Genomic DNA, 14,768 nt, shown 5'->3' with positions numbered 1-14,768 from the left:
TTAGACTATTTACAGCCTGTTTTTTTTTCTTCTCTGCCAAGTTCACAAATAAAGCTTTTTTTTCTAAAAGGATTTTTCATGGTTTTATTTGGAAACAACTGGATACTTAACACATTGACTGAGTTTCATTTATGAAATCATTTATGAGTCTCAAGGGTTGGAGTTTTATAGTGTTTCACTAATGGCTATACATATTTTCACAAGTAGTTCATTATTATTACTTTCAGACCCTGTTTAGAGCTTCTCTTCCACATCCAACATCTGACTGTGACTTTGCACAATATGAAGCAAGTATGCTTATTCCTGGTATTGACTTGTTCTCTGATCGCTACAGAGCTGATATCTCTACTGTAGTTGCAAGTCTGAATTTCATTATGTTTGAACTACATTGTGTGAAACAAAATTTAATAGTAAGTATTATTTTTATACTCTGGAAAGGAATTTTAAGACACCAAGTCTTATTTTTTTGTGTGGGTGTACTTATGAGATACCTCAGAAAGTCTAGCAAGATACCTGTATGGTCAGGGTCTGTGGCACTGAGATAGAGGCATGGTATAGATTGCTGCCTACAATTTTTAGAATATACATGGTACTTGTTTATTCAGAAGATGACAATCCATGGTCCACTTAGCTTGGGCATTTTAGAGAAAATTTCCTATTACATACAGTTTGAAATACACTGTACTGAGAATTACGTTAAATGCAGTAGGTCCAGAATGCTTTCAATGATTTTACTTTCACATTCAGTAAATAAAAGTCCTTTCTGCCTTTCTCCTTCTACCTTCTCTTATCCCTCTGTATGGAGTGTTTTTACAGCTTCCCTCTTATGTTGCTCATGTACTTATTTCCTCCATTTAATGACTGACCACTTCCACTTTTATCCAACTTATTTCAAAGGTGCAGTGCTGTACATTGGAATAAATAGATTGAATTGCTTACTAGTTCTGAAAAAGGTGCAGTTCTACCTTTGTTCCTGTTTGGTCCTGTATGCTCTAACGGATTTTGATGTCAGGCAATTATTGTATACCTATATAAATTAACTCTCAACATGATAGAAAACTCCCCAGCAGAAAAAGTAGATAGTTTCTCCTTCTTTAATGAGCTGAGTTCACTTAAGGAAAGGTCTTGCAAGTGGCAGAGCCAGTACAAGGGAGGAGAAAAGATTGCATGGCTGGTAGCAGGGAAGTAAGAAAAGATTAGGGGGCAGAGATGGAAGAGGAGTTAGGAGGTGGCAGAAAGATGTTACTCCTTTTTTGTCAGCAAGCCATTTCTTGTATTGATTTCTTCTGGAACTTCAGAATAAGTATCTCTTTTACCTCCTGTTGTTGCTTCTTCCCATCCTGCTTTACTGGAGTTCACTTTGTTATTAAGCTTTGTCTAACTGACTTCACTGTGGGAGATCGAGATCAAGGAGCAGACAGTTACCTGGAGGCAGGGACACTTAATTTGACTGCTTGCTTCACATGGCCATGCACATTTTTGATTCTTCTTACACTTGTACTAGCAGAATATAGATTCAGGTCATAAAGCAATTACAGTTTCAGTAGGATGAGAGCTTCATTTCCACTGAATGCTTAGTATGTGGGAATGTTTCGAATGGTGGGCATTAAGTTAATTTTATACCTAAATCAATATACATCCAGATTCAATTTTTATTAAAAATAAAACTTCAAAGACTAATTTTGTTGAACTACAACTTTAGGAAGGACAGGCAGGAGACAAGGAGGGGGCGTTGTCCTCTATGTCAGTGACCAGCTGGAGCACATGGAGATCCACCAGGGGATGGATGAAGAGCTGGTTGATTGAGAGCTTATGGTCAGGATTAAAGGGAGAGCAGGGACAGGTAGAGGGGGTCTGCTACATTGTAGACATTGTAGAGGGGGTCTGCTACAGCCACATGACAAGGAAAACCGAACGGATGAAGCCCTCTATAGACAGATAGGAGCAGCCTCACATTCACAAGCCATGGTCCTCATGGGAGACTTCAACGACCCTGATATCTGTTGGAGGGACAACACAGCAGGGCACAAGCAATCCAGGAGGTTCCTGGGACACACTGATAATAACTTCCTTCTCCAAGTGACAGAGAAGCCAACAAGGAGAGGTGCTATGCTGGACCTTGTCCACACCAGCAAGGAGGGACTGCTGGGGAATGTGAAGGTCAGGGACAGCCTTGGCTGCAGTGACCATGAAATGGTGGAGTTAAAGATCCTTAAGGCAGTGAGGAGGGCATACAGCAAGCTCACATCTTGGACTTCAGGAGAGAATACTTCGGCCTCTTCAGGGATGTGCTTTGTAGAATACCATGGGATAAATCTCTGGAGGGAAGTTGAGCCTAGGAAAGCTGGTTAATATTCAAGAATCACCTCCTCCAAACTCAGGAGCGATGCATCCCAACAAAGACGAAGTCAGGTTAAAATGCCAGGAAGCCTCTATGGATGAACAAGGAGCTCCTGGACAAACTCAAACACAGAAAGGAAGCAAGGACAGGTAGCCTGGGAGGAATACAAAGAAATTGTCTGAGCATCCAAGGCTCAGGTTTGCAAAGCTAAAGCCCTGACAGAATTCAGTCTGGCCGAGGACATCTGGGGGAACAAGAAAAGCTTCTATAGGTACATCAGTGATCAAAGGAAGACTATAGAAAATGTGAGTCCTCTCTGGAAGGAAATGGGAGACCTGCTTACCCAGGATATGAAGGAAGCTGAGGTACTCAATGACTTTTTTGCCTAAGTCTTCACTGGCAAGGGCTCCAGCCACACTCTCCAAGTTGCAGAATGCAAAGGCAGGGACCAGTAGAATGAAGAACCATCCACTGTAGGAAAAGATCAGATTCAAGAACATCTAAGACACTTGAAGGTGCAAAAGTCCATAGGACCTGATAAAATGTATCTTTAGGTCCTGGGGGCACTGGTGGATGAAGTGGCTAAGCCACTATCCATTATATTTGAGAAGTCACAGCAGTCCAGTGAAGTTCCTGCTGACTGGAAAAGGGGAAACATAACCCCCATTTTCAAACAGGAAAAAAACGAAGACCCGGGGAACTGCAGGCCAATGAGTCTCATCTCTGTGCCTGGCAAGATCATGGAGTGGATCCTCCTGGAAACTATGCTAGGGCACGTGGAAAATAAGGAGGTGATTAGTGACAGTCAACATGGCTTCACTAAGGGCAAATTGTGCCTGACAAATTTGATGGCCTTTTACAACAGGGTTACGGCATTGGTAGATAAGGAAGGAACAACTGACATTATCTACCTGGAGATGTGCAAAGCATCTGACACTGTCCCACAGGACATCCTTGTCTCTGAATTGGGGAGACATGGATTTGATGGATGGACCACTCTGTGGATAAGGAATTGGCTGTATGGTTGCACTCAAAGAGTTGTGGTCAGTGGCTCAGTGTCCAAGTGGAGAGCACTGACAAGTGTTCCTCAGGGGTTGGTATGGTACTGGGACCAGCACTGTTAGCGACATGGACTGTGGGATTGAGTGCACCCTCAGCAAGTTTACCAGCAACACCAAGCTCTGTGGTGCAGCTGACACATTGGAGGGAAGGGATGCGCCATCCAGAGGGACTTGGACAAGCTTGAGAGGTGTACCTGTGTGGACCTCATGAAGTTCAACAAGGCCAAATGCAAGGTCCTGCACAAGGGTCGAGGCAATCCCAAGCACAAATACAGGCTGGGTAGCGAATGAATTGTGCTCGCAGCCCAGAAAGCCAAAAGTATTGGGGGCTGCATCAAAAGCAGTGTGATCAACAGGTTGAGGGAGGTGATCCACTCTACTCTACTCTACTCTACTCTACTCTACTCTACTCTACTCTACTCTACTCTACTCTACTCTACTCTACTCTACTCTACTCTCATGAGACCCCACCAGGAGTACTGCATTCAGCTCTGGGGCCCTCAACATAAGAAGGACATGGACCTGTTGGAGTGACTCCAGAGGAGGGCCATGAAGGCTGGAGCACCTCCCCTATAAAGACAGGCTGAGAGAGCTGGCCTGGGTAGATACCTGGAGATGGCTGGAGAGATAGCCTGGAGAAGGCTCTGGGGAGACCTTATAGCAGCCTTCTAGTACCTAAAGTGATCTACAAAAAAGCCAGAGGGACTTTTATTCAAGGGCGTGTAGTGATAGGACAAGGGGTAATGGCTTTAAACTGAAAGAGAGTAGATTTAGATTAGATGTAAGGAAGAAGTTCTTCACTGTGAGGGTAGTGAGGCACTGGACCAGGTTGTCCAGAGAGGTTGTGTGTGCTCCATCCCTGGAATTGTTCAAGGCTAGGTTGGATGGGGCTTTGAGCAACCTGGTCTAGTGGAAGGTGTCCCTACCCAAGGCAGGGGTTTGGAACTAGATGATCTTTAAGGTCCCTTCCAACTCAAATCATTTTACAATTCTATGATTCAGTGAAATATCAGTAGGAAACTCTTTAAGTACAACTAAAACATTTGCCTCAAGCATTTGTAATCCAAATTCAGAAGTATTAAGCTACTTTACTGCAGTGGACAGAGGAAGCAAGCAGTCGATTCAATGTGAATGGTAAAGCAAGCTTCAACTTTATTGCAAGAAATCACACCTTATATAAGCACTCTACTATAATCATGCATACTACTCACAAATCTATTGGATACATCTAAAAGTTTACATTATAATATCCCAACCCCTTGTGGTATTTCAAGTATGTCACAACATCCTCCTTCTTCTGGATTGTTTTTCCCAAAGCTGTTTACCATCATAGTCAAGGCTGCTCTCTACCTCTGTTTCTTCCTTTGTTAGCATAACTGTGCCCTGAATCTCCGTCCTTGTTAGCATAACTGTACCCTGTTTTTTTTCCTTTGTTTACATCAGATGGCTGTAATCAGCTCCTGCACAGACCCATGACCTTGTTCTACAAGACATTCTCCAACACTTTACCATAACTAAAAATGTATTGGACAAAAACCATAACAAAGTTGTTATAATTTTCCAAGCTCAGGGACATTTTAAAGTGAAGAAAAATTTAAAAGCTGAACAGTAATTAAATTTTGGAATTTCTTTCATTTTAAATAAACAATTCTTTCTGTTAGGAAGGAATCTGCTTTTTCTGAAATATCTAATAATAAAGTGTTTGTATATCTTACTAGAACTCAGTTTTAAAATGTTGTTATCTGCCCCTACAAAAACCTTCAATTTGAAATGAATGCAGATAAATTTGTCAATAGGTCTTATCACCATCCAGTTTATTTTGCAGTTGGCATCATTTCACTTAGAAAGTTGCAGGACTTCACTGTGTTTATTTTACAAAGCTTATAGAATTCAATTATTCTGTTACTTATACTGAAAAAATTGAGAAATCCCTTATATCAATGTCTTTTCAGTAGGTTTACTCACTAATGGCATGGTAAAAAACCCCACCTTGACCACAGAGAATAATTTGGGGAAACTTCACTTTCTGCATTGTGAAGCACATATAAGATAGTGTAAGGGATTAGCTTTAGCCAGCTGATGAACATTTAAACACATTCATCCTTCATAGAGCTTAAGAGAAGTAGTGGTGGTATGTGGCAGTGAAAGCAGTACTCCTATTAACTAAGTATTTGTGATATATAATTGCAATGTACATTTTTATAATTGTACCCTTTATGACATTTATAACTAGACGACTAATATTTTCCTACAGATTTTACCACTGTTCACTTTATACCAATACATTGTTTCTGAGATTTGTAAGGACCCAGATAAATGTATTGAAGGAAGAATCTTCAAGGTAATCAAACAAACTTTTTATCACAGCAAGTTGTATTTCAAACACACTTTTAATTTCTTTCTTAAATGTAATCAATTTAATATTTCTTCATATATCACTACTATGAAAAGTAATCCTTTAAAGTTCAGCTGTTGCTTACTATTTCTTAGCACAACAGATTGCAGAATGGGACTACTTTCTAAATACAATTATTATTTATATTCTCAGTTTTAGTAGGATGTAGAATTATTTATACAATTTTACTGTTGATGTCCTACAGAGACTGTTAAGTACCTCAATCATTTCTTTCTGCTCTCTATTTAACAAGCATTCTCCTTAAAGATATGATCATAAGATTTTTCCTCTTAGATACAAACTTTTTACTGGGCATTTTTTATCTTGTTCCATCATTCTTTTAAATGTTTTCTTAAGTGGAAAACAGGAATGATTTTTTTGTTCACAATGTTCACTTCTGGATTTGATATCAATATCATGGTAAAACCAGATTGTCAGAGTTCTGGGAACAGACTTTTGTCATTTACTAATGTTTGCTTGTTGGTTTGTTTTGTTTTTTTGTTGTTGTTGTTTTTTTAAATATATATTTTTAATATCCATTAAAAAAAATCCATTTTTTTTAAAAAAAGTGTAACTTTTATTAAGAGTTGAAGTATTATTTGGTTTAGTTATTTTCAGGAGACGCTGATACAGGTTAGAGACAGTAGTTGAGTACTAGGAGACTAAGATGAGTAAAATCTATGAAACAAATTTTGATAAGTGGCTGATCTTGCACTGACTTTCAAAGCTCTAGCCAGATGGCTTAAGTTATTTTCATTTGTCAGGAGCAAGGTTTTGAAGAATATGTTTCTGGGTTTTTTTCATTCTTGTTTTTAAAAGTGAAAGACCCATCTTTGAGATTTCATTTATTTACTATAAAATGTGAAAGATTTCTTTCCACTGAAGAACATTCTCCATCAGTGTACTATTCCAGTAGCCAAATATACTTGAAAATTACCTTTGAATACATTTTATTTTGAGCAAAAAGAATAGCTGAAAATTATTTAAATCAAAGGTTGTTATTTTTTCACAGATTAAAGTACTTACAGATATAGGATTTTTTACGGAGGCCTTTCATGAACTGTCTTTGCTTAACTGTGGAGAGAGAATTCCATGGAAAATACCTGCAGGATACAGAAAAACTGAAGAAATGAAGGTAAACACCAGTAAAGTATAACATCAATCTATAACAGTTCTCTTCATGAAACTGCACATAGTCCACATCTGCAAGTTATTACACATTCCTAAAAAATTCCTAAATTTCTTTCAATAGGCAGATCAATAGTAGACGTTGAATGACATTAATTTCTCTCACTGAACAACAGGAACAAAAATATATTTACTGTCTATTTTATACAGGGACTAATGCAGATAATGCTGTTGAAAAAGCAAGGTGTGATTTCATATAAAGACATAAAAATTATGGATAGTGTTCTTGCTGCATTAGTGGCAAAATTCCCAGTGCCCCAGCCAGGAGCAGGGTGGCTGAGAGGCAGCCAGGGCAGCCCCCAACCCAGGGCTTTGGGCACCTCTGTGGGGCCGGGGCAGGCCGAGGCTGTGCTGGGACATCAGCCTGCAGGTGGGGATCAGGATCAGGCCTGGTGAGGGGAACTGGGCTCAGACACAGCTCCAGAATGGCTGGCTGCACAGGGCAGTGGGGTCTGGCCGAGGCCAGGCCAGGATCTGGGCCCACGGGTGGGCCTGTCTTGGGGGACCCATGGCAGGGCAGGGCTGTGGGGAGCTGGAGACTAGCCCTGCTGTGGCATCGCTGGGGCAGGGGCTCGTGGCCCTGGGGGGCTGACATGGCGTTGTGTGCCATGGGCAGTTGGGCAGGGTGAAAAGAGCCCCAGGAGATGCTGGGCTGTAAGAGCTATTGGTGCCCTCAGAGCCTTGACACAAAGGTCACCCCAGGTCAATCTTTTTTATTTTCTCCATATCTAAACCCAAGTAGTGATCTTACCTTGATCACCAATGTGCTACAAGGTTATGAATCTGTTAACAATTGACCTGGGCTTCTTTGTCTTACCTATGAGCATACCTGTTCAGGCAGATATAGTCCAGAGCTATTAGGGAAGCTTCCTCCATAACAATTATGTAGCCTTTCTTTGATTTCCAAGCACATACCAAAATAGTCTAGAGTTATCGCTGGACAGATGTAATCAAGGTCTCTCCTATCTGAGTGGTGCTTTTGGGTGAATGTCACCCCATGACAAAGTATGTGAGCCAGCACAGGGCAGCTGGACTGAACATGGGATAGAAGACTAGTGGGACAGGTCGGGACACACACCCCTTTTGACAGCAGTGTGGATTTAACTTGATTGTACAGCCACATTCTATACATGCAATAGGATATTTCTAATCTGGTGATAATTACAGGCTGGTTCTGAAAAGGGAATTCCTAATCCACCTTCATGACTTCACATTTGCTTCCCTTACCCTATGTTGTAGACAGTGAAACTGGCACTGCCAAGCAAATTGAATATATTGAGCTGATATTAAGTGAAATTTCCTCCCTCCCACCTCACCAAACCCTGAGAGGGAGATTCCAGCTGACCTGTGGCCTGGCTGTCCTTACATTGCAGCCTCACAATGGCTATAACAAGCACAAAGCAGCAGTATCTTTTTTGGCAATAGCCAACAAATCAATGCTCAGCTAATTAATAAGGGAATAATTACAATTACATTTATGATAGGATGTCAAATGTTTGCATTTAAGAAAACACAAATATGGCCAAAGACTCATCCTAGAATAACCTGCAGTGGTACTAGGTTTTAAATGAAACATGAACTTAAAAGTAAAATTAAAATAATTATCAAAAAAGGCAACCTTTTTAATTTGCCAATGACACTTTCATACTAACTGCATGAGAAGATAAGAAACTGAGATCTAGTAATTTTCTTAGAGCACAAGCTACATTACATTCTCACTAGGTTGACCCATAAAGAGTTACCAGCATCCTCACTGGAGCTGATTTTGCAAAGATTCCCTGTTCATGGTTGCAGTAGAATGCATTTACTCCTTACTGATGCTAGTCAGGTTAAAATGCATCTCTAAGTCCTTTCCTTATTTTGTATATTGTCTGAAGAGCTCACAGAGTTAGGATGAGGTCTGGTTGACTTGTCACTTAGCTTTTTCTAACTGGGTTCACAGGTGAGTGTCTGGGTGAATAGCAGAGGAGGTTCAGCATTAGGTCACTGGTTAGGGTGTGACACATGTAGAAGCTAAGTGCTTGCTGGACTTTGGCACAGGTCTCAGAATAAGAAGGACCCATGTTCCAGGGAACAACAGAGATGATAGAGGGCTACATCTGGAGTATAGAGTTAATAAAAGAGTTAATAAAACCCACATAGAACCCAAGTGACAGTTGTGTATAGAGCTCTCAGTTATGACAAAGGCTGGAAATGATCTTTACCTCTGCCTTTTCCTTTCCCTCAGTAGTCTGATTTGTCTCCTTGTGAGAAGGTAAAGGGATTTTGAGCAAGGACTAGAATTAGGGCTAGGGTTCAGAAACCTGAAGCACATACAAGCAAAGAAATAGTTAAAAGCCCTCGAGGAGGCTGAGATCTCAAATTCACCTTGATGTGTAGCTCTTGTTTTTGTTCCATTCACAGGTCTGTGCTCTGGTGAATAGCAGAGGAGGCAAGTACTAAGTCTGGAGTTAGGTTTGGGATTCAAAGAACATAAATGCAATTGATGGTTGGTGTCTACAGAGCTCCTATAATTTAGAAAAGGATTTTGTTGGTTTATGCCTTTTTGTGCCCTTGCTTCAAGTTGAAGAATTCTGGTGCATAGCATAGGAGGTGTAGGGATAATGTGTCTTGGGTTATGGTTCAGAAATGTTAAGCCCACAGAAGCCAAGTAATTGTTGGTATTTTCGGAGCCCTCAAAGTAAAGTTGGAAATGCACTACACTTGTCCACTGCTCTGCTAACTCACTTATTTTGTACTCATATTGTAACACATCACTTATTTTTGGTTTTGTCCATTTTACAGGACTTACAGAAATTTGACTCCTCAGAATCTCTCTTGACTGTTACAAATTTACAGGTAAAAAAAATCTTGAGCTAAAAATTTTATGCTGGACATATTTATTTCTCTGGCATCAGTTAGAGATTATTCAGTTCAGAAAACATACTTGTTATTAGTAAAAACCAGTAAATTTTCTCAACAGTTTACCATTCCTAAATTTTAAATTTTATGGCTGACCTCTCAAGGGACAGGCAAGCACGATTATCACCATTTTTCAGATGGGAGACCTAATATGTACACATCTGTGACTTGTCTGTGCAAAGCATACTAGTAGAATTACACATTTCACATTTTAATTAAAATCACATGCTCATAAATTCTTTTTTGTTTTTAATTTCTAATTGTTTTCTTTCATTTGCCTTGTCACATATCCACTGAGCCAGTAGGGATAAACGTTAGCAGGTTGTGGAAAAGAAGCTGTACCTTAAAAACAAATTGATAAAGTAGAAAAACCCTACTTTCTTTTGTTACTTTTCTCTCTTTTGTTTACAGTAAGCTTGTGTGTCTCCTACAACAGTTATTAGAAGACAGAAATGAGATGCCTATCTTGACAGCTTTTGATCTCACTAGTTTCAGATTTATTTTGAAGTTGTGCTTTATCTTGAGTTTTTGATTTGAACACTTCACAGTCTATGTGGGGCTCTTATTGGTCTCCTTATGATTTTGCAAAGCTGTGTAGACTTTCAACTTTTAAATTTATTAATCTAAAGTGAGAATATTAAACTCAAGATAAAGCAAGGATGGCATAACAAATAACAAAAAGTTTCTATGAAATATGCTAGAATGGTCTGATACAAGAATTTTTTTCCTTGCTTAATCTTTCTAGTTAGGGTGAATTGTAATAACAGACTTTCTCTGAGTTGAGATTTCTGAACTACAGATTTATCTACGTATTTTTTGTGACCACCTTAGCTCAAAGAGTGCTATAGACAATGCAGAAATCTAGAACACACACAGAGTAATAGCTACTATTGTTTCATAGATGCACCTTCTACCGGAAAACTGATCACTTAGCAGCAAGTGCTGCTAAGGGGTGAATTAAGTTTGAAAAGGAAAACAGCGACTCATAATGCCTAAGAGCATGTTACTAATATTATTCATGTTAACTGTTGAAAAACATCGTTATTAATAGAAGCAGAAAAGAATAGAAGCAGTTGCCTTAAACAAGAAAAATGTAAAATATGTAATTTCATAGTCCCAATTGTTAACTTTCTTGTAGGTACTGGAAGACATATTTAATTGGAGTCTGTCTTTAGCAATGGTGCCACTGTGCAACCAACAAATTATGAATAAATTAACCTTAGCCAAAATGCATTTCATCATTTGCCTTTCTGCCACAATAAATAATGTACCTGAAAAAGTGGAAAAACATGTCTATTCTGTTGATAACAACAGCTTGAAGGAGCCAAAGAGAATTACAGCGTCAAATGTAAAAGGTAATTATAAGAGTGGTGGAAAAGGGCATTTATTCTGAAACCTGTTTCAAGCATAGTTTTTCCACTTTGAACTGCATGTGCATTAACGTGTCATATTAGAAACAATATTCATATTAAATGTTGCTGGAAAAATCAGCCATTATTGAAATAATAAATATTAAGAGTTTTCAAGTTTTTTTTAACTATCTAATATTATTAGAGCTGTGTTCCATTCTTCCTCACTGATTTTGATATTGTAAATCCCAATTAAAATAGAGAAAAAAGGGGCATATTCTTCAAATTACTGAGAATGCTTTGGTTCTATGTCTGTTATCTGAACTTTCATCTGAAATGTATTTGACAGTTGATGCTGATAGGAATTCAAGACAACAGGAACAAAGAGGCACAATGGTGCAGCTCGTTGACTGTAAAGATGCATTAAATATGGCCATGCTGAAGGTAATTTGGGGTTTTAGGAAAAGAGGATTAAAAAATTGCAGATTGTTCCAAAAACATTGCTAGTGCTTTCAATGTAACAGAAATTATAATGGGAGGATGCCATGAATAAGGAGACTCGAAATTTCTGTTTCTAATCTGATGTAATCTTACTAGCCATACATGAAGTCTTGGTGGTTTTATGCAGTTTTTCAGACGGTCTACATGGGAAATATTGTCACAGTCCAATCTCAGTATGACTGTTTCAGCCACAAGGATAAAGACTGAAAGGGATTTAAAGGATAAAATCATCCCTTTCAAGGGGTGGTGCCTGTAGAACATGTCAGAGGCTCTTTCGTGGGGCAGTATGCTCTACAAAGAAATAGAAAACCATTCTCTACCATATATGAAATATCTCAGTTTTCTTATGTTCCCCTTTCTGATACTTTATTTTGGAGAAAACATGTCAGAGATTATTAGCTTCTTTGTTTGGAGGGGGTATTTTTGTTTGGCTTTGGTTTTAGTTTTTGTTTTGTTTTGTTTAATTGTAAACTTCATGCTTGTCAGTTTCACATCACAAAAAGACCAAAATTGAGGGCTGACATATTCTTCTTTCAGAGGGTGAAATGCTAAGGCTTGGACAATAGGCCCAAACCAGAGTTGAAATACACATAAATCCAGTATATTTCACAATTGATAACCATTGTGCTAATAGGTATTTTATTAAGTTATTACAAACCACCTATTCTGATGTAAAAGGTGGAAGTATTGAAGCCTGAGCAACAGGCCCTGAACCTAAACTAACTCAATACATTATCATTAGTGAAATATGTATGGAAAATGTAGCTATCTTGAATATATATTTTTTTTTATCTGTGTGTGAATAAAATAACAGGGTCTCGGAGTTCGTAGTCTGGCACTGTGGCCTGATGTGAGACCTTGGGCATAATCCATTAGATAGGCAGGGAAACTCCCTTAGTTTCTCCCTTGAGCCCTGGCCAGGATCTGGGGGAATGTAATGTGAGATTGAAACCAGGTATTTCTGCTTAAAACAAAGATGCCAGCTATTCTGGCTTGCTGATTTTTGGGTATATAAGGCTGGACCCGTTTGCAGCGACTTTGGCAGCCTCACCAAATGTCCTCACGGTGGACGCACTGCGTAGGATTTCCCACCTGCCGGGACAGGCTCTGCAAACTCTCGCTGTAACCGGGGCTCCCCAGCTACTGCGGGTCTGGGCGATGGTGATGTAGGCAAGTGGTGATGTATCTTTTCTTAATTTCTATTCTCTCTCTCTCAGGTAGTAATGCTTGATGCATTACCCTGTATTTTCCTATTTGTTTAAGTGCACTATTCTGTCTTTTCTTACTGTATGTTTTCTCTATTATTTTGTTAGATTATTTAGTTATTTTGAGTAAAATACACCTACTCTTTTCACTCTGGTGTCTGAGTTTAATTGTTATCCCTAATCAGCAAAACAGAGGGGTCTTCCACTGTGGAAGTATCTACTTTTGGCCATTGTTACAAAGTAATGCACAAACTACATCTGGAGAAATGTGGGACCATTTTGTGTGGTAATTGGTATATGCCATACACTAGAAACTTGGAAGTGTTAGTAAAGCTTGAAAATAACTTGGAAATAGCATCTTGAAAAATAACTAAAATAAAATGTTAAATTAATTTGAATGGGGCTCATTTAAGAGCCATAAGATATGTCTCAACCTTCTGATTTTTAACTGTTCTGTTCTTTTGTTGTTTTTTTTTTTAAGTAGAGCTTGGACTTCATTGAGGAAAATAGTAAAAAAATATATTTGATGGTACAAACCTTTGAATTATCTTTGAATTATGCTGAAAGTTCTATGATGGAGATTTCATATAAAAATTGACTTTCTTTTAGATTTGGTTTTCACAGCTTCTTACAGCTTTTTTTTTTTTTTTTTTGTCACAAAGACTGTAAATTACAGTTGAACTTTCAGGATACATACTGCACTCAAGGATCTGTCAAAGGATAGATAGAAAAGAACGTAATACTTCTTGCAACATCTTTAATGTCATATTTTAATATTGTTTTTATTGTTTAAAATTACTAAGCATAGTAAGAAGTATAGTGTAAAATTATCAAGTATAACTATAAGATAAAGATAAGAATGAAAAAATACTGAGAAATATTGCTAAGCCTTAAAATATGTAGTTAAGCATAAATTGCAGTAGTACAGACATGGTTAAGTTGACGCTACTTTTAGCACATTGAGTCTGTAAACCTGAAAAAAAGCAAAATTACTCCCCCTGCTATTTCTAGAAAAGGCATATTGTATTCAAGCTGATTTGTTTTAGGGTGCAGTGATAGTAGGCTATAACAGAATAAATACTTTAAAAGAAAATTTTTCTTTGTTTCATTATTTTTAAAAATTGTACAATGCTGTGTTCTTCTCTAGGGGATTTTACTGACAGAAGCTGAAGAATGTCTTAGCCATCTTGTGCAGAATATACAGGACAAATATGATGGGGAGATATCTCGGTGTTCTGCTGAAGATTTAGAGGCTCTTATTGAAACCAAACTTCAGCTCGCTGCTATTTTTCAGCAAAGGCATCAAGCAGCTTTAAGGTATGTAATGTTATGAACAATGTTACATTGCACAGCCTTGACTACAGAAGATTAAAAAAAAAATTCACCATTTTTTTCTTTGAATCCTTTATGTCTATATTAATATTCCATGTTAGTAACCAGCTGTATATCTACAAATATAAGTTCACCAGCATGTAACATTGCTTTATTTTACTTCTTAAAAGATCATCAGTTATTGGCTTATGATTTCTCTGTAAGGTGTTTTTCTGATACAGTGTTATACTAAAACAAAGAAAAAGCTGCAGTGTTCACTTTTTTTGTTAAAGTCTGGATATGTTAGGTCATGTGGTTTTTATAATTTTAAAGTGTACAGCAGAGCACTAATGTTATCTCTGAACTGTTGAATTTTACTTTCTAGAATGCCCTGCTGTCTTAAAAGAACATTTCCTCTTGATGTACTTACTGGTGTTAAATTAAAACGTTAAAATAGTATTTTTTAATTAATGTGATTTAAGTGCATGGATGTAACCTTTAACATATTAAAATAGG

The 14,768-nt window shown here is 38.2% G+C and overlaps 1 protein-coding gene across 1 annotated transcript in view; it reads left to right on the top strand.

Moving 5' to 3' along the window:
- CFAP54 (cilia and flagella associated protein 54) overlaps positions 1-14,768 on the top strand; it is a 138,669-nt gene that overhangs the window by 92,390 nt on the left and 31,511 nt on the right. The window contains 7 exon segments of the mRNA XM_026864706.1: positions 228-410; positions 5,657-5,743; positions 6,810-6,932; positions 9,770-9,823; positions 11,025-11,241; positions 11,585-11,679; positions 14,089-14,258. Of these exon segments, the coding sequence (XP_026720507.1) occupies positions 228-410; positions 5,657-5,743; positions 6,810-6,932; positions 9,770-9,823; positions 11,025-11,241; positions 11,585-11,679; positions 14,089-14,258 (929 nt within the window).

Source organism: Athene cunicularia, assembly GCF_003259725.1.
Source record: "Athene cunicularia isolate RWA chromosome 1 unlocalized genomic scaffold, athCun1 chr1_part2, whole genome shotgun sequence".
Lineage (NCBI taxonomy): Eukaryota > Metazoa > Chordata > Aves > Strigiformes > Strigidae > Athene > Athene cunicularia.
This window is presented reverse-complemented; position numbering and strand designations above follow the sequence as displayed.